The sequence below is a fragment of the Cyanistes caeruleus genome, chromosome 12 (genome assembly GCF_971803275.1).
Source record: "Cyanistes caeruleus chromosome 12, bCyaCae1.hap1.1, whole genome shotgun sequence".
Taxonomy (NCBI): domain Eukaryota; kingdom Metazoa; phylum Chordata; class Aves; order Passeriformes; family Paridae; genus Cyanistes; species Cyanistes caeruleus.
In genome coordinates, this window is record NC_141712.1 from 14,747,436 (window position 1) to 14,773,706 (window position 26,271).

The 26,271-nt window shown below is 46.3% G+C and overlaps 1 protein-coding gene and 1 long non-coding RNA gene across 20 annotated transcripts in view; one reads left to right on the top strand and one right to left on the bottom strand.

The window, feature by feature from the left end:
• PLEKHG4 (pleckstrin homology and RhoGEF domain containing G4) overlaps positions 1-26,271 on the top strand; it is a 95,437-nt gene that overhangs the window by 16,319 nt on the left and 52,847 nt on the right. For 12 of the 19 annotated variants that reach the window (XM_023934619.2, XM_023934620.2, XM_023934621.2 and 9 more), the window contains exons 2-6: positions 7,128-7,325; positions 13,090-15,205; positions 20,325-20,540; positions 24,278-24,401; positions 25,449-25,542. In XM_023934619.2, the coding sequence (XP_023790387.2) occupies positions 7,128-7,325; positions 13,090-15,205; positions 20,325-20,540; positions 24,278-24,401; positions 25,449-25,542 (2,748 nt within the window). Of the gene's footprint in view, positions 1-5,307; positions 5,532-7,127; positions 7,326-8,636; positions 8,866-13,089; positions 15,206-20,324; positions 20,541-24,277; positions 24,402-25,448; positions 25,543-26,271 lie in introns of those variants that run through there. The other 7 variants (XM_086847926.1, XM_086847928.1, XM_086847929.1 and 4 more) reach the window with 2 other exon arrangements.
• On the bottom strand, positions 4,886-8,761 carry LOC147650870 (uncharacterized). Its single transcript, XR_015275491.1, has 2 exons — positions 6,984-8,761; positions 4,886-6,100 (listed from the first exon to the last, which is right to left on the bottom strand). It is a non-coding gene; the product is annotated as an uncharacterized LOC147650870 (long non-coding RNA).

A 26,271-nucleotide genomic window follows, 5' to 3' on the forward strand; every position in this document is an offset into this window, starting at 1 on the left:
GAAAAGCTGGAAAACAAAAACCTGAAGGATAGAGAGAAGTAAGGTGCATTAGGGGGAAGGTGCTGTATTAGACCCAAGTAAACTGGGGTCTTGGGCTGGGGAGCAGGCTCAGGTGACTGGTCATGTTGCCATATGATAATGCCTGTGTTAGGCCACCTGCAATTTGGTGCAGAGCCAGGGATGTACCTGAACCAGGCTGGCCCTGCTGCCTGCTATTCCCTGCCTTTTGCTCTAGCACAAGGTCAGCACTGGTATCATGCTGCACTCCAAAGCTTGAAGCTCACAGGAGGTCATGCTTCACTTTCAAAGGAATCTGGGGTGTCCCCCCTTGAGTGAAAACAAACCAAACCTGAGCTTGGAGAGATCACCCAGCTTTGGACCTGCCTTTCCCCAGTTGTGCACGCCCAGACCTACAGCATGCGCAGAACAGGGACCTCAGAGCTGAAAAGCAAATACATCATTTTTCCCTTTGTTTAATTAAATGAGAGATCATGAGTTAATCGCTTCCAAGCGCTTGTTTTCCTGCAGTGCCTGGAATGATAATCCTGTGTGCTGCCCAGTAGGAGCAGCTTTGGCTGCTGCAGCCGCGTCAACACGGAGTAGGGCTGGGAGAACAGAGGGAGGCATCTGGAAATGATTCTCTGAGCTCCGTCTGCAGAGCACCACTCCCTGCAAAGCTGTAGGAGCTGGTTTATCCACAGGCTATGGAGCAGTGCTGCCTGCCTCGGTGCAGGGGAACTGAGCCAGGCTACAGCCATGCCCTCTGCAAGGGATGCCATGGTGGCAGCTTGCAGAAAGCAGCTTGCTTTTGGAGGTACAGCCCTTCAGCAAAGCTGGCCTGGGTGAGACTGCAACACTTGCCTCCCAAGTGGAACTGAGTGCTGTTCTTTTCTCCCTGAAAAGCCTGAAACAATAGCCCAAAGAGCAGGTAGAGCTGTTCCTGATTATCTCACAGGAAGGTGGTGTAATTACTGGAGTGGGAATGCCTACCTCTATAGCGGCACCACTTAATAATACATTATTTTCTCCAGAGGAAGGCAGGGTGCTGAAGGCAGGCGCCCTCTTTTCAGCCTCCCCCTGAGCCTCAGAGCAAGCAGCAGAGGGGGGAGCTGGCACTTGCTCTGGGAAGATTTTTCTCTCTTGAACTCATTGCCGCTGTGATTAGAACAGCTCAGGAAATGGGGCTGGGAGGGTTCTCCTCTCTGCAGCAATAGAGTGGGAAATCTCAAATTTTGTCAGAAAAACAAGCCTTGCTTTTAGCCAAAGACCTTTCTGGACACAGAAATGTCTCTTTTATTTAAAGGGAAAGCAGTCTGTCTTTCGGCTTTGTGTCAGAAAATGGAAAGGCTTCATGGAAAGCCCAGAGGTCTGTTTTTACTGGAAATGAGGTTTCTCACGTCAGCTGAGAGCTGAGCAGCCCCAGCCAAGTGGTGCAGCACAGCAGCCTTTGCTGGCGGAGGGAGCAGCTAACCCAGCCCTGCTCGGTGCCTGCTGTGAGCTCCTTTTTCCCCAGTCCCAAAGCTGGCTGGGAGCCATGGGTAGGCGCTGTGTTGTGCTGCTTGGAGCTCTGCCTCTCCCCAGTTTTGCTATTATTTCTACTTTCCAGTCTGGGGTGTGGGAGGGTTGGGTCATTTCTTCCCCTCACCTCTGCACACTCTGGTCTCTCCTGTCCTGCCTTAGCACTGTCTTGGCACCTGGGCAAGAGGGGAGAAAGTGGCTGCGTGCAGGACGTGGCCAGGCTCTGGGCAGCCAGCAGAAGAAGGGAGAAGCTGCGGGAGTTGCTGGCAAGGTCTCTGCTGAGCGGGAGCCGAGACACCCGGTGACTCAGAGCTGGGTGTACCACGGGCACCACTCGCTGTGCTCGCAGCCAGGCTCTGCTCCACTGCCCAGCTATGCTCCTTGCTCTGCCAAGCCACGGCAAGCGCTGGATTTAACTGGGGCACTTTGGGATATGTAGTTTCGTTCTTTGGCACCTCAAATGAGGGTGTAGGTTTGTGAAAGCAGAGCTGCAAGTTCTTTAACTAAATTCCTGTTGCAGGATGAATCCTCAGTGTGTTACATGGGCCAGCCCAGCCTGCTGGAAAAGGAGCGTCGTCTGCCATAAGTCATGGGTTAGTCAAACTGTTAGTCTGGTCCCACCAAAACAATCTTTTTCAGTAGTCTGCAGACAGCATCTGGGCTGTCAGCAGGGAAGATCTGTGCCTCTTCATGTTTGCCTTGACCAAGACTCAATACTTTGTAGGTGAAATGAACAAAGTTCTTGGATGATTTGGAGGGAAAATGCTGCCAAGACTTTGTGGTCCCAAGTGGGTCCAGAAGCATTGCAGGCCTCCCCTGCACTGACACATTGTCCTGAGCCACTTGGGTTGCTGTCTCTTCCTTGAAGAGCACAGGTATGCTGATGCTGTGTGAAGTGTGTGTGTAGCCCTGGGGATGATCTCTCTGATCCCCAGGCCAGCTGACTTTTTGTTCTCCAAACCTGTAGGAGGTTCTCCAGGCTTCAGACTTAATTGGTGAGCAGTAGGTCCCAAAGAAGAAGAAGTTCAGTCCTGAGTCAGAAATAAATGTAGAATGACAGGGGTTCCCAGTGGCTGGAGCTGCTATATTGCTCTCTCCATGCTCACAAAGGTAGGCAGAAAATTCAATCAGTGCACCTAGAAAAGCCCAAGAAGCTCTGGATTACTCCAGATGCCTCATGACAGGTTCCTCTTCCAACCTGCAGTGTCTGCTTGCACCAGGAGAAGTAGATGTGTCCCCTGAGCAGGGTTGCAACAGCTGCTGAGCTCCTCTTCTGCCCAGGCACTCGTAGCCTCATTTCTAATTGACTCCTGGTTTTTGCTTCAGTTTGTGATGGAGTGGGACTCTAAGGGCTGAGCAGCAGAGCTTTGCCACAACAGTCTTTATTGTTCTATTTGTCACAGCATCTGTGGCTCCTGTGATATGCCGGGGAGAGAGGGCAGCCACCAACCCTCTGTTCAGACCAAAGCCCTCTGGCAGTTGTGAAGTCCTCCTGGGTTCTCACTGCTCTCTATGCCTCCTGGCTGGGACCATGCTAGGTTGTTCCTGCCACATGGCTCAGGCCATGGAGTCGAGCCCATCCCACCCCAAAGTAGTGCTTTTCCTCTTCTCTCCCTGTGCTCCAGGCCCTGCACCAGCAGCTGGCTCTCAGCTGAGCAGCAGTGAAAGCCAGTTTGGCCGGACATGACCTTAACCTGGGCTTTATTTAGCGCCTTGATTTATAGAAGAGTTATTTTAAAAGCATGTTTCTCTTTTGGGAGGTGTGGTGGAGTGGTGGCAGTGAGCTGGAGTTTACAGGTCCTCCTGTGCTATTGACAAAGAATCATTTAAAGCCCAAGAGTCCTTTTGCTTGCAGAGATGCTCTCTGGCTTGCTTGGAAAGTGTTCCTGTTGGTGTTTGTGCCCAGCGGCTGAAAAGGAGCACGTCCAGGACATTTCTTGTGAGAGGGATGTGGCAATGGTGTTGGAAGCAGGGAAGTTTGAAATGTGCAGTCCCTGAAGGAGGTTGTTTTTTTCAGCAGACTCCTGTGCTAGGCTCTGCCAGCTCTTGGGGACCACTGTAGGCTGGTTGCAGTGGAAATGTGCTGGGGAAGGAGTGCCTCTTCCATGGATCCTTGTTAGGTTTAGTTTGTTCTCCTTCTCTCCATGTGCTGTTCACTTATCCTGGGTCAAAAAAGTTTCTCCTCATGCCTGCTGGGGGTTACATTGCCTGTTTAAGATAAGGGATGGAACCTCTGGAAGTTGCCCAGAGACTGTAGAGTCTCCTTCTCTGTAGATGCTCAAAAACTGTTTGGAGTAACATGCTCTAGGGGACCCTGCAGGGGTCTAGGGGCTCCTAGAATGGTCTAGGGCACTCTGGAGGAGGGAAGTTGGACTACACAACCTCCAGAGGTTCCTTCCAATTTCACTTATTCTATGATTCCATGATGTAGGGAAGACGGGCTCTTCAGGTTTATCAGACTCAGGACCACAGGGCACCATCCTTTCTCTGGTTTGTTTGAGCTCGCTGTGCCTGCAAACCCTGTCTCCTCCAAGTGCATGGCAGCTGGCCCTGCTGGCCAGCTGGATGTGTGAGGTTGCCCATCTGTGCTCTGGCATTCCACAGCAGAACCATGAGGCCTCTTGCAGTCCTGGCTGAGGTGCTTTCCTCCAGCAGCTCTGCAGTCTAAGTTAATTAGTGCAAATAAGCAGCCCCATCTGTAGGATTGTGAGCTGGGTTAATGAGCCGCTTATTGAAGGAGAATCTGTTGCTGTTGGAAGCTCCAAACTCTGGCATGTTCTACCCTCTGTATTTTCAGAATTTCAGTGCTTTTGAGGCACTGCCATGTTTCACCCTCCATCCAGGCAGGAGCTATTCCTGGGTGATCCTGGGTGGGAGCAGTGAAGAGCAGTGTTACCTCCACGTTCATCGGCGGCACACGGAGGCTGCCGTGTTCTGTAGCCTCCCAAGGATGCTGGTGCTACAATCCCCTGCAGCACAGTGGGATGTGGGAATCTACTTCCCGTTTGGGGCTTTTCCTGCAGAATTATCAGAAATTGGTGCAAACATCTCTTTCTACCAAAAGATAGTGGTTGAAACCTTCTCTCTATCCCTTAGAAACCTACACAGCTATCATGGCTTTGTGGTATAATCTAGCCAGAGGGAGATAAAGCTGTGCTTGGGGAGTGCTGTTAGCACTGTACTCTGCAATGGCTACAGGCTATGGTTATTCTGTATTTTACTAAAGGAAGGATAATGTACAACCTGGTTTATTTTAACCATATAAAGGTTTTTTGATTTGATGCCAATGTTAATAATTGTTTTGTGAAGGCTAAGGCAGCAGGAATGGTGTGAGAACCTTAGAGCGACACACTGACTCATGTGCAAATATTTTGACTTCTTTGTTTTATTTGCAACAGTGAACTTAACAAATTTATTTTGGGGAGGGATTGATATCTGAAAGAATTTTGCTCAAGCAGGGCATGGGGACAGAAGATGGTACAGAACTGACCCCAGCTGGTTTTCACTGATATTTTGAACTGGCGGGCTGTGGAGGGACAGAGGGAGATTGTTGTCAAATGCTGCCAGCAGCAATGCTACTGTGATAGTGGTGGGAGAGCACCTGTGTGAAGGCCAGTTCTGTCTGACAAGGTCACAGGCACTTGCTGGGACATGTTGGTGTCAACAGAGGTTATTATTTTTCTGAGTGGAAAGTAAATTGTTTAAAACAGCCTTCTCTTTCTATTTAGAATTTGGGTTAAATGTTCATCCCTAGAATTCAGCACTTGGAAGTATGCACATAGGGCTCCTGCTTTTGGAATTTTTGGGTTAAGAATATTGGATCAAGAATTCCAACTCAGGATAATCTATGATTCTATGCATATGAAAAATAGCTCCTTACCCTCTGTTTATCTGGTTGTATTGGCCTTGAGTATTGCAGGAGGCACTGGTCTCTCAGAAAGGTGTGGACACTTTAGGAGCCTGCTGCCATCTAGCCTTGTTTGTTGCTGACATGAGGAGAAACAGCAGAAAAGGTAAGGAAGTAGTACTGTCCCAAAGGCAGTGTGTGGTTTGCCTGTCACCGCAGTTCTGCCAGCTCGTTGCAGACAGGGATTGTGCAGGCATCATCTGGGTGTCCTCACCTCTCCCAAGCAGTCCCACAGGCTGTCCTGCAAGGTGGCTTTGCATCAGAGCAGGGAGTTTATATTGTGCTTAAACATCCAACCCTCTAAAGGAGAAACTTGGAGATCGTTAAGCTGCGAGAGATGGGAAGGTTTGCTTGAGGAGCATCATCTCTGCTGGGCTGCAGGTCAGTTCAGGCTTCCTCTGAGTCTGTTGAACTTTCTCAGGCCAGTGGAAGCATCTGCAGTGATGTGCTGCCATGGAGTGCAAGCAGTGAAACCATTTGTTTCCTCCTGATTCCCTTGTTCTACTGTTCCCCGGTTGTGGTGTAAGCTGTTGTGGCACTGCTTTGTTTAACTTTCTCTCCCAGTCTTGCTTCAGTGAGACTGAAGTGTATTTTCAGGCATGTCCATGCAGTTGTTCCTGTTCTACAGGAGGCTGTAGGGCTTCTGGGCCAGCAGCTGAAGTGCTTTTCTTGTTTCTAGTGAAAGGAGGTGTATTTAGATCAGATGAGGATCTGGCCAGACACCTGAGTAAACTTTCATTTGGTTTTGTAGCAAAACTCATTCTCACTGGCTGTAAGTTAGCCCAAGGGATCCCCTCTAAAATAGAAAAGAAAGGAGGGATCCTGATCCTCTCTCCAGATATGTACAGCTTTATATTTTTTTTATTGTTACTTTTTGGCAAGCTCTCTTGATTTACACCCATGCAATAACTCAGAATTTGGCCTCCAGCACTGGAATTGGTCCTGACATTATGGGCAGGCTCTGGCTGGCAGGTTCTCCCAAATTAAGGTGGATGCAGGCAAGCCATTGCCTCTGATCCCCCTGAACAGACATCCTAGGTATCAATGGGTGTGCTCAGGGACCACAGGCAGCCCTGTTCACATGCATTGTGTGAATCCTGGTGTGAGGCACCTCGCACTGCGGAAAATTCCTGGCTCCTGGAGGAGAGCCTTTCATGAGAGGCAAACAGCTTTGAATAATGAGGAGTCGCAGTGGTGAATGGCTTTCCACAGAACCAAACAGCTCAGACACCTTATCCTGTGCTAGGACTCCAGAGCGCAGGAGGCTGAGGAGCTTCATTCAGCCCATTGCAATTCCCCTTAGCCCACCAAGGGGTGTTCCTTGGTGCACCAACAAAACGCGGGGTGCCCCAATAAAACACGGGGCTGGTGATGCGCCCACCCCATGATTGTCTCGCTCGCACACGCTCACGTGCTGTGGTGTGGTCCAACAGCCGCCCCACCCCGCGCAGGCAGGAGAAGGACTTGCTGCGTAAGCAAAAGCTGGGAATTCTCACCGCTGTGCACAGCACTCTGTGAGCGCTGCACTCCCGTTTGGGGAGAGCTTTTTTGTGTTTACCTGCAATTGCTGGTGCCAAAAGAAGCTAGAAAGGACAGCACTTGGCTCCTTTGATCTTCGCTCCTCCTGCATTTGGAGATGGCTGCACTCCTGGGCGTTGGACAGATCGTGCTCTGGTACCACTAACACTTTCTCTCTCGGCAGGACTCGGAATCACTGGACGGCTGCATTCAGAGTACGTTATCAGCACTCTACCCTCCATTTGAGGCCACCGCAGCCACTGTTCTGTGCCAAGTTTTTGATGTGGTGGAGAAGACGTACCGTGGGGATGGACTGCACTACCTCATAGACTTCCTGATTCCAGCCAAGCACATCCTGCAGTGCATTCAGCAGGATGCCTGTGTGAGTACATCATGCTCTCTAAGGCCTGTGAAAGCTTTCTTGGAGAGTTTTCTTTCTGCTCTCGTATGCAAAATGGCTGGCAAAAAGCGCTGGAGTATGTATGGCAGCCTAGGTGGGAGGGCAGGCAGACAATTAGGAAACAGTTGAGAAACTGTCGTTGAAGCTTAACCCTTCAGAGATCAGGTGTGGAGCACAAACACCAAGGGCTTAAGTGAAGAGGTTTAGAGAGATGTTTGCTAGATGTGGCTGACTGGGGTGGCCTCTGACCCCAGCTGTTCCCTGGCCCTGCGGATGAAGCTGTCGTGCTCCCACCACTGGCAGGATGATGTGCGGGGTGAAATGCTGCCAGTCGGTGTTTTTCCCAGAACTTCAGCTCTCCTTTGATGGTTGCTGAAACAGTCACAAGGCTCAGTAGCCCCGAGGAGTCACGTTACATTTACTGCCAGAACGAGTCCAAGATTAATGTGCTTTACTGTTGGGAGTCTAAAATGTTAGAAACGATGAGTCAAACACCTCCATCAAAAAACTTGGCTCCAAGTTTGCAAGATGAAAAAAACCCAGGCAGCCCAAACAACCTAAAATGTGGGCTTGTTCTAATCTTTTTGCCTCTGAATGTAAAGGGGGGCATGTGGCCAGGCTTTCAATTCAAGTCCTCATGGTAGAGGGTGAGGAATTTCTAGGAGGAGGAAAAACATGGAATAGAGGCTGAAATCGTCAGTTACTCATTTGTTTCAAGCAAGTGAAATACTGGGGGGACAGACCCATCACATAGGATGGAACTGTATGAGCTAGGTATCTTGAAAGTGTGTTTTGGTGCAGTGTTTGTCGTCCCATACTGTCACCAGCCTCCAGCTTGGTGCCAACCATCTTTGTGAGTCGAGGAGGATGCAAAGTGGATGACCTTGCTGCTCTCTCCCACCCTGAACACTGTTATAGATGTTATTCCATCAGTATCTGTAATTGGAGCTTCTAATTCTATGGTGCATCGTGTGTTTTTCCCCCTTAAAGAAACAAAAGGCTTTTCGTTTGTACAAACTAGTAATTATTTCAAGACGTTTCACGGCTTTCCCCAAAACACCGCCCTCGCTCAAGGAGCCAAGGTAGCAATTTCCCCACTCCTCGAGATTCCGGCAGCTTCCGAGCGGCCAGCGGTGCCTTGGGCAGGTGGGGCGGTGAAGGGAAGGGAGGGAAAGCAGCAGTGAGCTGGGCCCACAGTGCTGCTGTCGCAGAGGGGAGGTGTTCGGAGCGAAGCTGAAGAACGGGCAGGAACGAGCGCGCACCCAACGCGACCCGCGCCGCCCTCGGGCCACCACGGCTGGGACACGGGCAGGGCGGCAGGGCGGGCCTCGGCTGCGCGGCAGCCAATAGAAGAACAGCGGGGGCTGCGACAGCCAATAGCAGTGCGGGGAAGCCTTGACGGGCAGGTGGCTGCGGTTGAGCTGTTGAAGGGCCGTTGGAGCACGAGGCGCAGGAGTGCTCGGCCGTGAGGCGGGAGAGGTGTGAGGTCAATGGGCGCTGGGCTCCCGCAGGAGGGAGAGAGGTGAGGGCAGTGGAAGTTCGGGGTATTGATGAGGGGAGTATGAGGGCAGTGAGCACTGGAGGAGCTCGGGATGCTGGTGGCCCACCAGGCTGACTTGGAGCATGGGCTCAGGTGACACGGAGGTGTGGGGTGTCTGAGGTGTCCTATGGAAGGGGGAAACCTGCACGGTGGGGCTGCCCTACTTGTGTAGCACAGTCTGGGGAGGTGGTGCAAAGACACGAGTTGTGCTTGGAGGCCTGCGTGGCACTGCCTGGCCTGCCCTGTAGCTACATGCGGGGTTGGTTGGACAGGCTGGACCTTTAGGTTGGACCTTTAGGGAGGGCTGCACAGGGCTTAGCATTAGGTACTGGAGGCTTTTGGTGAAGTGTGAAATGTTTGGGGGAGTGGTCAGCAAGATCCTTTCTTATTTGATTGTGACCCTTTCTGTCTGTGACTTAAGATTTTTTACTTCCAGAGTGGTAATACCCTCTTTAGAGTTGTGCCCAGGCTATTCCATATTTTATTTAAAAATCTGCTTGTTTGATCTTTTAAATTTATTGTTATTTATGAAATTTATTTAATTTGCTGTGATCTCTTCTTCCCCAAAGCTCCAGTGTATGCCCCTTCATCTTTACAATCTGAAATCACAGAGGATTTAGTAAGAGGTTTCTTACTAATTGCTTTTTGGAAGTCTTGCCTGCCTTTTAGAGAATATAAACAAAGGCAATACTTCCTCCTTAGTTTGTAGTTCAGCTGCTCCGTGTGAGTGTTTCCTAAACACACTAGAGGGAAAAGAATTAACTCCTGTCTGAATGACTACTGTAGAAAGTCTTGAGAGCGCTAGATCTTTTGTCAGCCTCTGCAGTGACAAAAGTGTAAATGGCTCCATGAAGTATTAGACAAGTTAATGGCCTTTAGCTGGGTGTATTAAAATCATCAGCCTGTGTGTGATTCCTCAGGGACTGGAAGGGGTGTTCCAAGCGGCTCTGTTTCTGCTTAGCACAAAGTTAAAAAGCAGATTTTGCCTCTGGCTTTGAGATGACATCCTGAGCTAAATGGTCTGTTCCAGCTTAACCATCCCTGTAGCTCTAGAAGATTCAACCTTTGTGCCATTTTTGTCATTGGTACCCAGCTCTTTCTTCAGAGGCAGCTTTATTCCTGGCTACAGCCACTGAGTGTAGAGGGTTTTCCTGGCACTCCTCTGATGAGCCTGGTTTGGCTCAGTAGTGTTTGGACATGAGAAAACCAAATCCTTGAGCCTCAAAATGAGATGTTAAAGGGACTGTAATAAGCCTCTTCATATAATACTCCCTTTGAAGGTGCATTTTGGAGCAGGAGCAGCATGAGGATGCTCCACTTCTCAAGTTCTAAAGCTCTGTAATGTTTAGGCTATTGTGGGACTTGCATTCCTGCTCTGGATGTTACTCTGGCCCTTGATGCAGTTTAGACTGTGGCTTTATAGGGCTTTTCAGGAACTTCAATGCATTTTGGTTTTGCTGATTTTATTGCTGAGTTTTCTCTTTATGAGTCAGTAGGCAGTAAGCATCTAAGTAGTGAGGCTGAGTTTTTGAATTTCTTAATGTATGAATGGCCCTCCAGTGGGTTAGTCTTCATCCAAGTTTTAACAGAATCTCTATGTCAGGCATATGCTGATGGAATTCAGCTTTATGCTTATGCTGCTGCTGATTGTGTCTTTCACTTTTCAGTCCTGTAAACTATAATAGTTTGGGAATTGATCTTTGTCTGCCTCTTCTTTCCCTGAAAGATCCTTGGTACAGACCCTTGACCTTACTAAACTTACTAGGAGATATTCTAATGGGAGAGGAGTGGTTGGTGTGGTGCAATGGCACAATCTCTTCTGGAAAACTGCAAATTGCTCTAGTTTAAAACTTATGTACAAAATACTTGATTTGGTCACTTTTGTAGGAGCCACAAGCTTTGTTGACTGAGGTGCTATGTGAGTCTTGAACTTGATACAGAAGTCCATGAAGTACCTGTAGCCTAAGACCTGCTGGAGCCAGAAGCAGCTTGTGCAAAGTGCTGCAAGAGGTGGTCTTGGTTTGCAAAGTTTAACTGTATTGTGGATGAAAGGAACTTACTGATAGTGGCATCTGTGTCTTGCAGAAAACCTGAGGACATCAGGCTGCACAACTGAGCTGTGCCTTTGAGGGAAGTAGAAACAACTGTGTTAGCTTGTAGGGGTTTTTGGTTCTAACTTATTAGAAAGAGGAAAGAAGGGGGGGTGGGTCTGCTCTGAGTCAAGGTTAGAATAGAAAGGTAATACTAATATGATCCTTCAAGTAAATGAAAACTGAAGTAAGATTCAGTTTTGTAGTGTTACAGTGTTTAAGTACATCAGTAGGGCAGTAGCAGTACGTGAACAGAAGTAAAACTACTGTGACTGAACTTGACTATTTCAAAGAAATAGGACTGGCAGGTCTCCATCCTGGAATATGGAAGAAGTTACCATATAATGCCAAATGTCTGGTAACAGGGATTTTATTGAATCTGTTAAGTCAGGACTAGTAACAAAATACAGAAAATAAGCTGAGCCTACAACATCGTGCACTGAGCAAGGACTGAATTAACTGACCCATGAAAAACTGAATAACGTTTTCATGTGGTTTGCTCCATGGCAGGTAGTGTCACACCAGCCTTTTTAATAAACCAGCTCTCTCTAGAGAGATAAGTTTTATTGTTTAATCTCTGCCATAAAGGATTTATTAGGTAGTCATATGGAAGATTAATTACTGTGTCAAAGGGATTGAGGTTTATGCAAGAATTGCAAGATGGCTACAAACTGGTGAAAGGGAGGGAGGATGTTGTAATGCGGGGAAAATAGAGTTGGAGGCAGGAGTCGTGAAACACTCAGTGCTTCTCATCCATGACCGTGGCATGAAAAGTAAGAATATGTATGGCACGTTTGTGGTGAAACTATCCTGGGACGCACAAACAATCACCTGGAAGAGGAGGGTGTTAAATGCATTGCACAAGATGAGCTCTAAAACTTTGTACTTGAATCTTTGTAACGGTCAACTCAGAGGGCAAGCACGTGCCTCCACAAAGTGGCAGGCAGAACTTCTGTTGTGAACTGGAGTTCATCAGTTTGAAAAGAAAAACAAGTGGGTGACCGTGTTACTGTAGGGGCATGACTGGAAGACAAGTGGGGTCTTAGCATTAGGAGATGGTTCTAGCACATTTGGGAAGTGCTGGTGCCATTATAGGCAGTGTTTTGCAATGCTTTGCACAACAAACAAATGTTTTTTAAGAAAATGAGATGAGCATTGCAAAGGAGATACTTCAGGCACACCAAAGAGATGATGAAGGTAGATGTGCTAAAGTCATATGAAATGAGTTAATAAGTCTAAGCAGTGGGAACACATCCAGAGAAGACAGGGCTGAGGAGGAGGAATTACTGAATCTGAAGGACGATTTGGTTTTCCAAACCTGTGAGCAACTTTGCTTCAGGTGCAGGGAGAGTTAGAAATCTGGTGGGGATGAAGTTAAAGGTTGACGAACAAACGAAAAGAAATTGCTTTATGCCAGTACCTGTTGTTTCAAGGAGCCAAACCAGGAAGTTCTTTTCAGTTCTCTGGTTTCTCTGCTGTATGGCAAAATATTTGAATTACTTGAATCTGAAACCTTGTCATACAGAAAAAGATGAAATGAACTGTGGAATTGATGGCTTATTTCATAGCTTAATTTAAATCTTACCCAAATAGAATCAAGTTCAAAGCACTGAAATTATTTTTTGAAGGTGTGATAAAGCTGTAAATAATTGAGTCAAGTCAGTTCAGCCATAAAACTTCAGTTCTTTTACTTGGGTAGGATTTGTCTGAGGCATGGCCCGAGTGCTGCTATGTTTTGGGAATGAGGAAATTGCTGGTATGTTAAGTGTGGTTCCTCACAGCTTGCTCATGGCACTTGCTGCCTTCTCTGTGGCTCTGCTGTGCTTTCCTCATTTGCTGCTTCCTATCTCCTGTTTTGTCTTTGCAGTGTCTTCTTCCCTTCACTGGGAGGTTTCAGCCTCCCAGTGTAACTTGTGCCCACCTGTTCTGCATAGGTGGTTTGTGTTGGTAACTTTTCTTATTTCTGCTTTTTAAAGAGAAGACCTTAGTGTAAAAACCTGCCTACACCAGTAACCAAAGACCCTAAATTCATTTGTTTTTGTGATCTGTCTTATTGAAAACCTTGAGCTGAGGTCTTTTTTGCTGGTGCTGAAAACACTTTCTCTTGTCTCCATAGGCTCCGTACTGTGGATTGCTGTTTCGTCACGCGGGCTGGCCGCTGTGTATTCAAGAGAAGATTGTAATCCAGCTGGCTCCCATTGACTGGCAAATCTTGAAGCCTGGTGATTTCTACCTGCAGGTGGTCCCCTCTCTGAAGAAGCCTCCACGAATTGTATTGAAATGTTTGGCAAAAGATAAGCATAATGTAGAAGAAGTGGTGATTCCAGAAGTTTCATATACCTCTATTTTTACGCTGGAATGGTTGACTACATTCAATGGAGAGCGGATGGGCATAGCACTGGAAAATTGTTTACTAACCACTGATGACAAAATATTTCGTGTCCCTTGGGACAAAGTGGTTAATCCTGAATTTATAAATAAACCAAAAATAATTGAAAACAATATCATCTCTCCAGAAATAACAGGGGAGCGTTCAATTTCGTGCCTCCCCACGGACCATACTGAGTGCAGCTCACCAGACCTGAGGTCTCAGTATCTGCAGGAACTAAGCCCAAATCGAGACAACCCTGTCATTAGCAGCACAGCTCCGCAGTTAAATGAAGCTCTGGTCAATGGTGTCTGTACAAGTCCTGTGACTCAAAAGAACTTGACAAGTGACCTCGAAGGGGAGTACGTTGAACTGGCAGAAGTTTCACTGCCCAGGTTTGGGCCACAAACAGGATCTGTAACCCAGTCACTGGCATTAGGTTATCTAACTCAGCCCAGGGCACGAGTGAATGAGTCTCAAGCCAAGCACAGATTTATTGTCATACAAGACAGCAACTACTCCAAGAACTTAATTCAGTCAGCACTTATGCAGAAGGAGCACTGCCAAATGGACACTCTGAGCACTTCTACAGAAGTTCTCAAAAATGTTACTCCATTGGAAGGCAACAAAGTGATGGCACATGGAGAACTGTCTCCAGAATGGCAGCTGATACCGGCTGACCCTGGAAGTATGGGTGATATCTTTCCTGTGGCTGAGTCTCCCGCTTGCTGCACAGAAGATTCAGCTGCAGAGCAGGAGGCTCACAGTGGACACTCGCTGGGTTTGCGGTACACACTGTGCAGCTACGGTGATGTGTGTGCTGGAGATGCTGTCAGCTGTAAAGCACAAGTGCCTGGTGCCCCTGGAAATATGGAGGGAGAAAGTGATGGACCTGGTGAAAATGCTGATGTTGAAACATTGGAGCAGAGCCCAGAAGTGATTCTTGATGCTACTGCTGCTAAAGAGGAAGTGATGCTGGGAGTACACACAGAACCACTGACTAAGGGTCCAGAGGAGGATCCACTGATGGATGCTTCTCCTGTATCTGTCCTAGGGCCTTTGGGACCATGTTGCACACTAAAGGAAAGTTCTGATGTCTCTTGCCAAGGTGTCAGTGGAAGTGTTGAGTCAGTGCAGATCACTACATTGCCTGAGAATTCAGATGTGGGTGGGGAAAGAGGCTCTTCAGGGAATATGGCAGATGTAAGTGCTTGCTGCAGCAGTTATGAAGCAAATACCAGTTCTCCATTAAATCCTCCAGAAGAGAACCAAGGAAATGTAGATGAATTTGAGGTGGGAAGGAGAGACAGCCAAGAGGAAGTGAAAGAGTCTAAAGAAATGTTTACTGTAAATGAAAATCAGACTAGTCATAGTCAGTGTTCTATGAAAGCTCCAGTGGATGGAACCTTGTCAGATGGCAAAGAGCAAGAGCATAAAAAGGCTGAAGAAGCTGTACTACTCCAAACTGCCTTGTCAGCAGAGGGGAATCAGATGGCAGAACAATTGAATAACGGTGACTTGTTGGCTCCCGATGCACAAGAAGACAACTCAAGTCTGTTCAAAACCCAGAGGTCTGGAGGGAGGTTTGAGGAACCACAAAGACTGGAAAACCATGGCTGTGAAACTGAAGAGAACTCTGTGCTGGACCTGGAATGCGTTGCAGTTCAGGACTTGCAGGGACAGGTGGAGAACCAGGAGAGTTCTTACAGGGAAAGGTTGAAGGCTGCAGCCTCAAAACCACTGGAATCCATTGAAGAGGAATTGGAGGGTGGACCACTGTCCTCAGGACCTGCTGAGGGGCATACAGAGCCTACCACTCTGCACTCCCAGCCAGAGGCAGCTTCTGGGGCATCATCTCCTAAAGGTACAGCCATTGGATATTTGTGTGGTTGTGTTTGGTAACATGGATTGAAAGCAAAGTCCTCAAGGAGTATTGCTTGAATACTACTTATCAGGCAGGATTTGATAAATACATCTGGGAGGCTTTGGGTTAAGTAGCACAAAATACTGGGAAATTACTAAATTGTCATTTTTTTTGTGGCATGAAATTAGCTTTCTCTTCACAGGTGGGTTTACTGTGGTATTTTGTTTAATAATTCTTTGCAAATTTACATTGATACAGGACAAAGTTCCATTGGAAGAAGCTTTTAATTTCAGTTAATCTGACTGCTGGTGACTTCCTGCTACATTCATGACCTGCAGAATGTGTGAGGAGAGACTTGTCTAACTGTACAAGTCTTTCCTAGTTGAAAACTGGCTTTAGGAAGATGGCTGTGGCAAGAGGAAGCAGCAGTGGATGCCACATTAAAATACCAGCTCTGTAACATGACCTGAAGATCAACAAATGTATGTGCTGATAATGATTTAGGCAGCAAACTGCAGAGCTGAGGGATTCCCCCCTCTTCCCTGCCTTCCCCTCCGGCATGCTTTCTTCAGCTCGATTATGTTTCAAGTAGGAGCTGTTTAACTTGAGTGGGAGACCACAGAAATTAGGCATTTAACTTCAACTCAGATGGAATGTTCAAGCAAGTATTACCCAGATTTCTTGATGCTTGTGTTCCTAAGCTGTAGCTGTGCTACTTCAAGAGGAATTGAGAGGGCAATCCAGGTGTCTGCCTTTTGCACCAGACTGTAGGCAGGCAGAGTGTAACCACATGGGCCCGGTGTGGGCTTTGCCCAGCTCTGCTGAGTCTGGAAAGCTGCAGCTCAGTATGCAGATCACACAGAGGAGCGGGTGTGCAGCGGGGGCGGGTGGAACATGCCATTCCAGTTCAACAGCTCTCATTCCCTGAGACCCCTGGCTAGGAAAATTACCCAGCTTGAAATGTTGGAGTGAGGACTCTTGAAAGGGTTGATGTACAGACCCATGTTGCTAAAGTGTGTTTGACCCTCTGGGGCAGCAGATCCAGAGCTGCTTGTCTTGGGATGTGCTGCTGCTGTAATGCTTGTCCTGGTCCCAAATTATGTGGCAAAGAGCTGCACCATGATTCCGTTTGAATGCACACGTACCTGCTTCTCAAGTGTCAAAAGTCACAGTTTACCTGATGTCTTAGTGACCTCCTAATGGAGCTAATTTAGTGTCCATTGATTAAAATAAGATTTCATTAGCATTTGTATCAAGTGAATTTAATTCCATAGTTGGGCAAGCCCAGGGTTGCCAGGCATTTCTGATACTTTTGAAGTGACAAGCATTTCTCTTCAGTGAAATGGATGGGTCACCTCAAAAGTTTCTATTTCTGCAGTACATGTCTCTCTGAACATCTATCACCATAAGCAGAATAAAACCACAACAACTCCTTCTGCCTGTCTGTGAGTCTTGGGGGATATATGGCAGGAAACCATGCTGTGGGTATCCATTCCCCTGGCCAAGCTGAACCTGGCTTGACTTCATGCTTGCTGAGGACCAGGCCTTGGAACACCTTGTCTGTGTTTAGTGCTGGGTGGACACCTTGTTCATGAGTCCAGTGGCTGCTTGTTCAGTGTTCCCATCTCTTCTGTCTAAAATTAGCCAGGTCCAGCTCATTCAAGCTTGTTCTCACTGGTCCAAAGAATAAATCTTCGCCACTGCTGGAGATTTCAGCAGTGATGAACCCCTCTGGGGTACACATGGAATTTGCTTTTAATGAAAGATGATACAAATGATTCTGGGGATCTGGCTGAAATAAGTGACATTCATGGCTCAAGTCTGCTGATGTTAAACTTGGGCATTGCAGTTTAAGAAAAAAGAAAACCTTGTTATCTCAAGGTTTGTAAAGCAAAAGAAACAACCTAAATTGCCAGGAAAACCACCCAAACTAACCAAATAAACTTTATGGCAAAGGGCAGCTCAAGTATCTGTTAATGCTGGCAGTATTTCTTAAACACTATAGCTAGCACTATAAAAAGCTTAATCTATTCAATTACATTTGATTGCTTTGAGATCCAAACAAGCCATCCTCTTATCTAGCCCCATTAAACCCTCAGAGATGTACTTATAAGATAATTCGGAGATAAAATTACAAAGCAAAGCAAATGTCCTACAAATGGCCTCTACTTTTCCAGCGAGGCAGTTCTGTAGGTTAAATTCTGTGTCTTGCTGAGGTCATTTTGCTACTATGATTGGAAACTGTGGGACTTTCGCCTAAGCTATAAATAACAGCAAATCTTAAGCTTTACTGGGTCAATTTAGCTCTGAAGTTCACACCTCAGCAGCACTGGGCAGAGGCACAGTTTGCTCTGTGTGAGGTGGAGGAGCTTGCTTGTTACAGCAGATATTGTAGATTATGTCAAAATACTTGTTCAGAACTGGGGCATCTGAGTTTGCTGTGTCTGCGGGTTTTTTCTTGTCACTTAACTCTCTCTTTCCTTCCATTCTCAGTGAGCTTATTTTGTGCACAAATAGAGTCTTAGAAAGACTTAGATATAAATAGAAAAAAGCCTGAAGTCAAATGTGAACTGTTTTGAGTTGGTGGCTTAAAATTTATACTGGTTTCATTCACAGATAATGTGGCTGCTGTTTTTTCCTAATGACTAACATCTAAATGAAAGTAGATTTTTAAACTTCTCTGCTCTGGAAAGAATTCCTCTATTTTGTGGGTGGAAAATATCTTGATATTCAAGAAATAGGCTGAAAAGCCACACTGGGGCATATTCAGCAGCACCTGTTAGGGCGTTCCGTTCCTGGTCCCGGTTATTACCTGATGTTAGCATAGGTGATACTGGTGCTGGGGCAGTTTGCAGGGAAAATGCTAATGTCTCTTTGAAATGCACACAAGCAAATCCTCCTCTACCACTTCCTTAACCTCGGGGAAAGGTGGAACCTGCAAACATGGCAAATTCAGATGTCCCTGTTCTCAATTTGCTTTTAGATGTAATCCTCCGCATTCTACAATTTCCGCTTTGGTGAGTGCCTCCACCCCAGATTGCAAATAACAAACAGTGTGCTTGGGCCTGTTTGGGAGAGCTGGCATCTGCAGGTCTGAGCTGGGCTTCAGAAGCTCAGGGAAGAGTTTTGTTTGGGCAAGGCATGCATAGTCTGGAGGTTGCACAGCTTTAGTGAAGTTTCCCCAGGGCTGTAAAGCCCTGGTAGCTTGACTGTGTGTGATGGGCTGAGCAAAATGCTTCTCTCCTACCTTTTGGTAGCTGCTACCTCATTCTTAAGAGATATCCAAGGCAGGACTGTCACATATATTTATGTATTTCTCTTGCCCTGGTGTGCAACCTATGTGGAACACAGCTATGTTCCATTTCTTGACCTCTTTAAATCTCACATTTTGGTCCTCTTTGCCAGGCCTTACAGCTCATTGATAGGTGATTCCATGTTCTCCTAGAAAGTCTACCAGCTCTTAATGTGAAACCTTTGGGCACAACTTCCATGATTCTGTGATGTTCAACATAGCCTTTCTGCAGGGGATCAGTGCCCCTCTGAAATGCTGGTTCAGGAAGATATTCAGTGTTGTCTGAAGTGGATGAGCTCTTGCAGCACTGCGAAGTGGAGGCTGAGGCAGCCCTAGGAGCAGAGTGGAGCTCTGGTAGAGCCCAGAACTGGGCAGAGCCCTGAAGCCATCACTGCAGCTTATGTGGCCAAATGGAGCAAATGCCAAGCTGGATCCCAGGGATGTTCCTTAACCAGGGGTGTTACCAGAGAGGAATGAGCAGGTATTCTGTCATGCCCTCAGTGGTGTAGAGCCCAGGAGCTCCTCCTAGTTTCCCCCACTGTTGGATGGTTTGGTGCAGTGAGCCATGCTGCTCAGGGCACTTCTCTCGTCCATTTTAGCAATTTTGAAAGCAGTTGGGGCTAAGCCTCAACCTGTAAATCTCCTTCACTGCTAAAACTTGTATTGAAAGCCACTTCAAGGACTGCTTTGTTCCTGGTCCTGCTCTTTAATGAAGTATTGGAATCTGTTAGTAAATAAACTGAGTCAAGTGTCAACATTGTTGATGTAGCAGGAAGGTATGATGGTTGAAGTAAATTTTAAATAGCAATTAAAATGTTTGACTTCATAGCAAGCAAATAAATATTCCACTCTTATTTTCCTGAAGAAAGGTTGTTATTTTTGTTGGTAGATACTGAAGTATCAGGATTTGTAGTGAAGTATAGCCTTTAATTTAGTGTAGCATTCTGCAAACACAGGACTAGCCTAGTTGTGTACTTAGGATGCTAAAGATCTATTATTGAAGATCTACAGTTCCCTTCTAATTCTGGTGATGTTGGGAAATGGGGAATAATACTTCTTGTACAGTGGGTAGATACATTATTTTCTTCTTTCCAGATAATTTTACATGAAAATTGAAACTTGATAGAAGTAGCCTTAGTTTCCATGTAATAGGCAAGATAATTAATTTTAGAATTAACTGATTATGATAACATGTACTTTAGAGCTGAGGTGTCACACAAAGGAAGCATTTTCTGCAGTTCTTGAGCAGGAGCTGGTTGGTGTAATCATCTTGCTCTTCAGGGTTTTTAAATAGGTTTTTGACTTTCACATGAAATGTTAATTAAAAAAGGCTGGACAAGGAGAACAGTGTCTTTTTGGCTAATTCCAGCTGATTTGTCAGCCTCCAGTTGACTTATATTTTCAGGAACTATTCTGAAAGTGGTGTTGGGGGAGTAATTCTGTCCTGATGGAGTAGCCCTCCCTGTCAGAGGCTGGTTTATCACTTCAGCATGCTCAGGCTGCTGGAACTCAGCCAGGGACTTGCACTGTGCCAGACTTCCAGGCTGTGAGGAGACATGTACTGCTTGATAGGACTTTGACTACAGTAATCTCGATCTGAATTGAGCTTTTATACTTTGCAAACTTCACAATAAATTGGTTTCTTATTTTAGAATTACAGTAGTATTAATGTTATAACCAGTTTTGGAATATGCATGCTGCTGGCTAAAGGGCTGGAGGAGCTGCAGAGTGCTGGGGCTGGGGGCACATCCCTCCCCAGTCTGGTACTTACCTGGGGTCTTTTGGGTGAAACTCTGCTCAAGCTTCTGTTTGTTGCTTGTCTTACAGGGATGATTTCAGAAGAGACAGAAATGAGAAAGGAGGCAACTGGCACAGGTGTGGTGAAACCAGTGAGTAAAAGCAGTGCCCTGGAGGAAGCTTCACCACCTGTTACTCCCCCGACATCCCCAACTTCTGGAACTGCCTGGGGTGGTCAGTTTGCACCTACCATAGTCAAGGATGTGAACCCAGAAGTGCTCAGGAGTGGAGTTGCCTACCTGCCTGGTGAGTAGCTGAACCAGAATGTGTCTTGGAAATGCAGTTTGTAGTAGGGCAATGGAGATGAGCCTCCTTTAGCAGCGCTGGAGACTGGAGCCAATTCTATTTCTTTCACCCCAAACCTCTTCAGAAGTTCCACTACTTGAATCCTCTGAAGTTTCCAAATGGGCAGGACAGGAAGTAGAACTTCCATTAATGTTAATTTGCTCTCAGGAGTGTCAAAATGTTAACCAAGCATGTATGAGTCAGAAATGCCTAATCTATGGGCTCATACCAGGAGTTCAAAAAGAGCAAGAGTGAGGATGCAGCTAATGATGGGCTGGTGGGCCTGACATCAGACCTGGTCAGAAGAATAGGAACTTGATTCACTTGGTAGATAATTAAAGGATAGGAACGTAGAAAATGCTCTTTGACAGTACTCTTGAAAACCAGTTTTATTCTTGGTAATTAGAAGTTTGGTTGATGAAATGTAGCCACGTAGATATAATCGATTTTTAGAAAACATTTGATTTCATGACACATAGTGTTGAAAGGAATAATGCAGTGAAGTGGATGAGCAATGTGTAGGGTGAACGATAGCGTAGCTAAATAGTAGATGACAAAACTAGCTATCAAGGGAGAACTTCCCAGAATTATTCTGCTGGAATTGGGTTGTAGGTCAAATGTTATTCAGTGTTTGCATCTGATAGAACAAGGAATATCAAATAGCTGCAGAAAAAAAATCTGCATGGGATGAATACTGGCAGAGGGGTGAACAAAGCTGAGGCTGTTGGACAGAGCAGCCAGGACTGCTTGGTGTACAGGCCCCACACAAGACGTCTTTGTATTTAACCAAACATGAAGTAAAGCAGAGGAAGTAAGATCTACCTCTAGTGAGAAGCAGCATTTGGCAGCTCTGTAAGGAACCCCTGTGGGCTTGTCCTTTCAGAGCCAGCAAGAGGGTTGTTTAGTGTGGGGCAGGAGGAGCTGCATTTGATCAGCTCAGGGGCCACATACAAGTTGAAAATTGGGCAGAGAGAGAGGAGAGGTCAGTGCAATGTGGAGGAATTGGGAAGGAGAGCAGAAAGGCAGCACAGGCATCTCCCAGGTGGTGCTGGGTTTGCAAGACCCGTTGTGACCTCAGATGTGTAATGCGGAAGGAGATGACTAGACAGGTTAAGACACTGATTTTCCACCTCTGTATACTTGTTGGTGATGCCTCTGAAGTAGTTTGGGCTGTATTTTAAAAGGAAATGGTAAATATTAGAGGTGGTGCAGAGAAAGGTGACAGCCCTTCCTTGTAACCAAACTGTGTCATGACAAGACACTGGAAGGTTGTTCATATCATAGGATAATTGAGAAAGAGGTGAAATCACCTTTTTTGCCAGGAAGGAAGAGGGGAGTTGAAACTTTGCCAGTTTCTGGAAGAAGGTGAAATGGAAAACCAAGGGCAGGGCAGAGTAATGGTACGTTCATACTTGTAAATTTGCATTAAGAGATGAATTGTTAAAACAAATTCCAAAGGAGGATTTTTAATCTTCTGGTCTGCTGATCAGCTTGGACATTTTTATGCTGTATATAACAGTCCAAAAAGTTACAGGATTAGAGAGGATCTTTCAGAGAAGCTCTCAGTCCATGCTGTTGCAGGAGCCTGACCATGTTACCTCACACTCACTTTGTCACAGACTCCTATCATGATGTACCATTGTTAAATGAGACAAAAGCATTTGAATATGTGATGAAGGGATATCTAATGCCCTTTAAATGCCCACAAGAAGCGAGGATTTGGTTTGATACTGCTTCCAAGAAAGTTTTTCTCTAAGGAAGGAATTGTGTTTCCTATAAAAGCACTATCAGATTTGATTGATCTCTCTGCCTTTTGGGATTTCAGTGCGCAATCCTCACACCTGAGGGAATGTACTCACAACTCAGATGCTTTATGTTAGTCAGTGGTAATGATACAGTAATTACATTAGAAAGAATAACTTTTATAATGAATGGTGAATAAGAGTAATTAATAAACTAGTAGCTGATGGAGTTAGCCAAAACTTCCAGGATAGTTTCAGTTCTGGATTATGCCACTGTTGAAGACCTAGCCCTGATGGCTCTGGTTGCTTTTTTGACATGGTCAGGCAATTCCCAGGCTACTAGATGGAAGTTGAAGGTTTAATCAAATTCTGGTGATGCCCAACCTGCTTGATGGACAGAAGATGTTGCTTTAGAGTTAAAAAAACTTTTATTAAGTACACCGTAATTGATGGCTTTGGGTTTTTATTTTATTCTGTGATGGTCCCCTTATCTTATGAAATGAATTATATTAATGAGCTTTTTCTAATTTCTTTCCATCTCTTTGATTATGCAGCATCCAGGCTACAGCATTTCAGGAGTATCCTGAATCACACTGATGATGAAAGATTTTTGTTAGCAGGAGAAAGCTTGTGTGACAGTTTTGGTCCCTGGGAGGGAGAAAACCCTGCTTCAGAATGGTGTCCGTCTGTGTCTGCGGCCCTTACCTGAGTCATGTCCTAGTGACAGATTGAGATCACACTGGGGCAGCTTTTCATGCTTGAGGCTGTCCATCTGTGTCTGTTTCACTTGTCAACTCGCATGCTTGTCCCTGGGATGGGGCAGAGACGTGGTCCAGGACAATATCTCCTGTGGTAGCAACAGAGTTAAGGAGAGAAAGAAACAGATTTCTCTTAGTCTCTGGTTTTGTTTTGTACTTGGGATTTCTGCCCCCCCACCTCCCCCCCCATCCTTCTTCTACAGTTTGCATGACAGGAGATGACTCCTGTTCTTGTGAATTACTTTACACAAAAGAGGTGGTGTCCCTCTTGTTCCCCAAATCACTTACCTTCCCAGTTGCTTGAGCAGGCTCACTGCAAGTACTGCCTGATTTTGAGTCTCAGAGACAGTTCTGGCTTTCCAAAGTGGTGTGTCAACCTGCTCTTTACCCTGCTTTTGCATCTGGAGAGGAGGCTAGACATAATTCCAGAACTGGCACTGTTAGGTCCTTCTCTTCTTGTGATAAGCTGTGACTTTGGGCTTTTGGAAAATGGCTGGCAGAGAACTGGTTTCCTGTCCTTCCTGGCTAACTGCAGCAGAGGGATTTCTCCTTCTTCAGTGTATCTCAGCTCAGCTGGGTTGCCCATACTGTGCTGGGTCTATTCCCTGGGCACTGAGCAAGCTCTGCACGTAATGAAAGCCTGGCACTGCCTCTGCCCTTGTCAGAGCTGTAGGCAGGCAGGAGTGTGCTCCTGGAATGTTCTCTCTGCAGCCTCTGAGGAGGAGGCTCCAGGGCTTTGTTTTGAGGAGCTGACTGGTTACGTTCTGGGCTCCTGCAGCATGTACCCAGTGCATGTTCTGCAGACCTGTCTGCATTCTCTCATCTGACAGCAATGTGAAGGTGAGATTCTGTAGCTTGAATTTATGAGATTTTTGCTTTTCTCATGGTTATCATTAGGCAACTTTGGTCATATTTATGAAGAATGTCAGTTTGGGTGGAAGACAGCAGCACAGATTTAACACTACCATGGGAGAAAGACAAACTGAGCTCATCTGCTTCATTCTGGGGCAGTATTTGGGTATTTTGGAAGTGTGTTTATAGCCTCCTACCATCTGCAACATACACTATATTGAATTCTGTGGAGGATTTATAGGAAGGTAGTGGAGTCTTAGTGGGAAAATATGAGACATACAGACCTGGAACCAGGTTTTGTTGAATTTTTTGTGTTATTTCCACCCCCCCCACCCTCTTTTTACAGGTACGAGAGACAAATCGGGACGTGCAGTGGCCATAATAACAACAAGGAACACAGCCTGGTTAAACCCCCACTGCAATACCACTGAGCTTGTACGCCTTCTTCTGTACTTGCACAGCATCCCAAGGTTTGTGATGCTCTTGGGCAGACAGCTGCTGCCCTGTCCACTTTGCCTTTCAGGGATGTGGTAATTGAGGCAGGAATGGAAGGAGGTTGATTTTATTAGCCTAGGAAATTGGTCCAGACAGTCCTGAAATTACACAGGTGGGAATCTCCTGTTAGGGTGAACAGGCTTGTGTTCAGCAATCACTTCACCTGTGCATGTTGTGTGCACATGATGTGATATAATTGGGTACGTACTGAATGTTTTCATGTGTACCATGAATCCAAGCCATTCTTGCTATCCTTCATCAGTTGACAAAATGCAATTTGGGAGCTATCATGGGGCAGTCATGCAGCAGCTCTGTGACAGTGTTGAGACATGATATTTTAGAGCCAGGCCTCCAAGCTAAAGGAAGGGAGGATCTGCAAGGGTTGAGAGTCTGCCTTGGTGTCTGGCTGAAAATTGTGTTTGGAGTCTGCAGGCTGGAGTTTGCTGGAGCTTCTCTTCCTTTCAGTATGACAGACTCTTCCTTCCCAGCTCATCACTACGGTGTAAAGCTAACTCTGATAGTGGTTTTTTTTATTTTTTTTTTTTTTGAGGCCTTTAAACCATTAATAAGGGGAGCAGGTTTAACCCATGAGAAACTCATGCTTCGTTTCTTACACTCCTTCCTTCAAATCTGATTCTGGATGAGATAGGCTTTGGGTCCGCTCCAGACTGGCTGCTCTTCTGAAACAGTGAGGCTGAAATCAAGCTTGTCCCTGAGCACAATTAGGAAGAATTGGTTTTGCATCAGCACCTTTTCCATCAATGACACATATTCTAGGAACAGGAGAAATGGGAAATTTGGTGGAAGTCATAGAATCATATGGCAAAGGTAAAAACTGAGCAATCAGTTGGTGGTTTCAGTGTATATATTTTGTTTAGGAGAAGGTGGCCAGTTAGTTCCTGTTATTATGAAACCATAATATGTACTATTTTTTCACCCTGCCCTGCCTACAGGTTCTCTTTCCATAGTCTTGTTAATTTTCATTGGTGACAAAGTTGACCTTTTTGTCTTTGTCCTTGCAGACCAGAATGTCAGGCTTTGGGTCTCACCGTTCTTGTGGATGCTCGTCGCTGTTCACCCTTTCCTGCTCTCTTGAAGGTGTTCAGCACATTGCAGGTGAGCCTCGAGCTTGGGCAGAGGAACACTGGCTGGCCTGCTGTCATGGTTGGATGCTACATCTCCCTCTGCTGCTTATGTCTCCATCTGCCACTTGGCTTGCAGTTGGCTTTGGGAGGTGGAGATATGCACCCAGCCCTGCTTTAGGAGGATGACCTGGACTTGCCAGACTGCAGACAAAGCAAGAAACCTAAGCAAGTCTGAGTTAGGGGAGAACACCCCTCCCCACCCTCCAAATTTGCTTTCATCTCAGTGCTGAGAACAGCCCATACCCAAGTCTCAGTGCTGTCATGAATTATCCTGCTTGGAGGTGTTGTCCCATGCAGTGAGGGGCTGTGTGAAATGTGCAGGGATTTTTGTCTGCCACAGAGAAGGGAGGAAGAGAAGCCTTTGCCTGCTGCCATGGGAAGGATGCTGTTTGCCATGCCAGGTGGAAAAGCACGTGCAGCTGTTGATGTGGCTGTTGGTGAATGATTAGAATCGAATGTGCTGTAACTCTATATTGCTTCAGGTCAAAGGCTTTCATATCAGTCACTTGGGAAGCCAGTGGGTTTTGTTACCCCCCTTCTCAGACAGAAACTATCTGCTGCTGTTAGGAAGCCAGGGAGATGTTGTAGTGATGACTGATCTTGTTTAAGCAGGTGTTCCTTTTAAATCAGAGCTTAGGTCTCTTAGGACTCAAACTCTGCAAACTGGAACAGGGCAATGTTTTAATGAAGCTGATGTCTG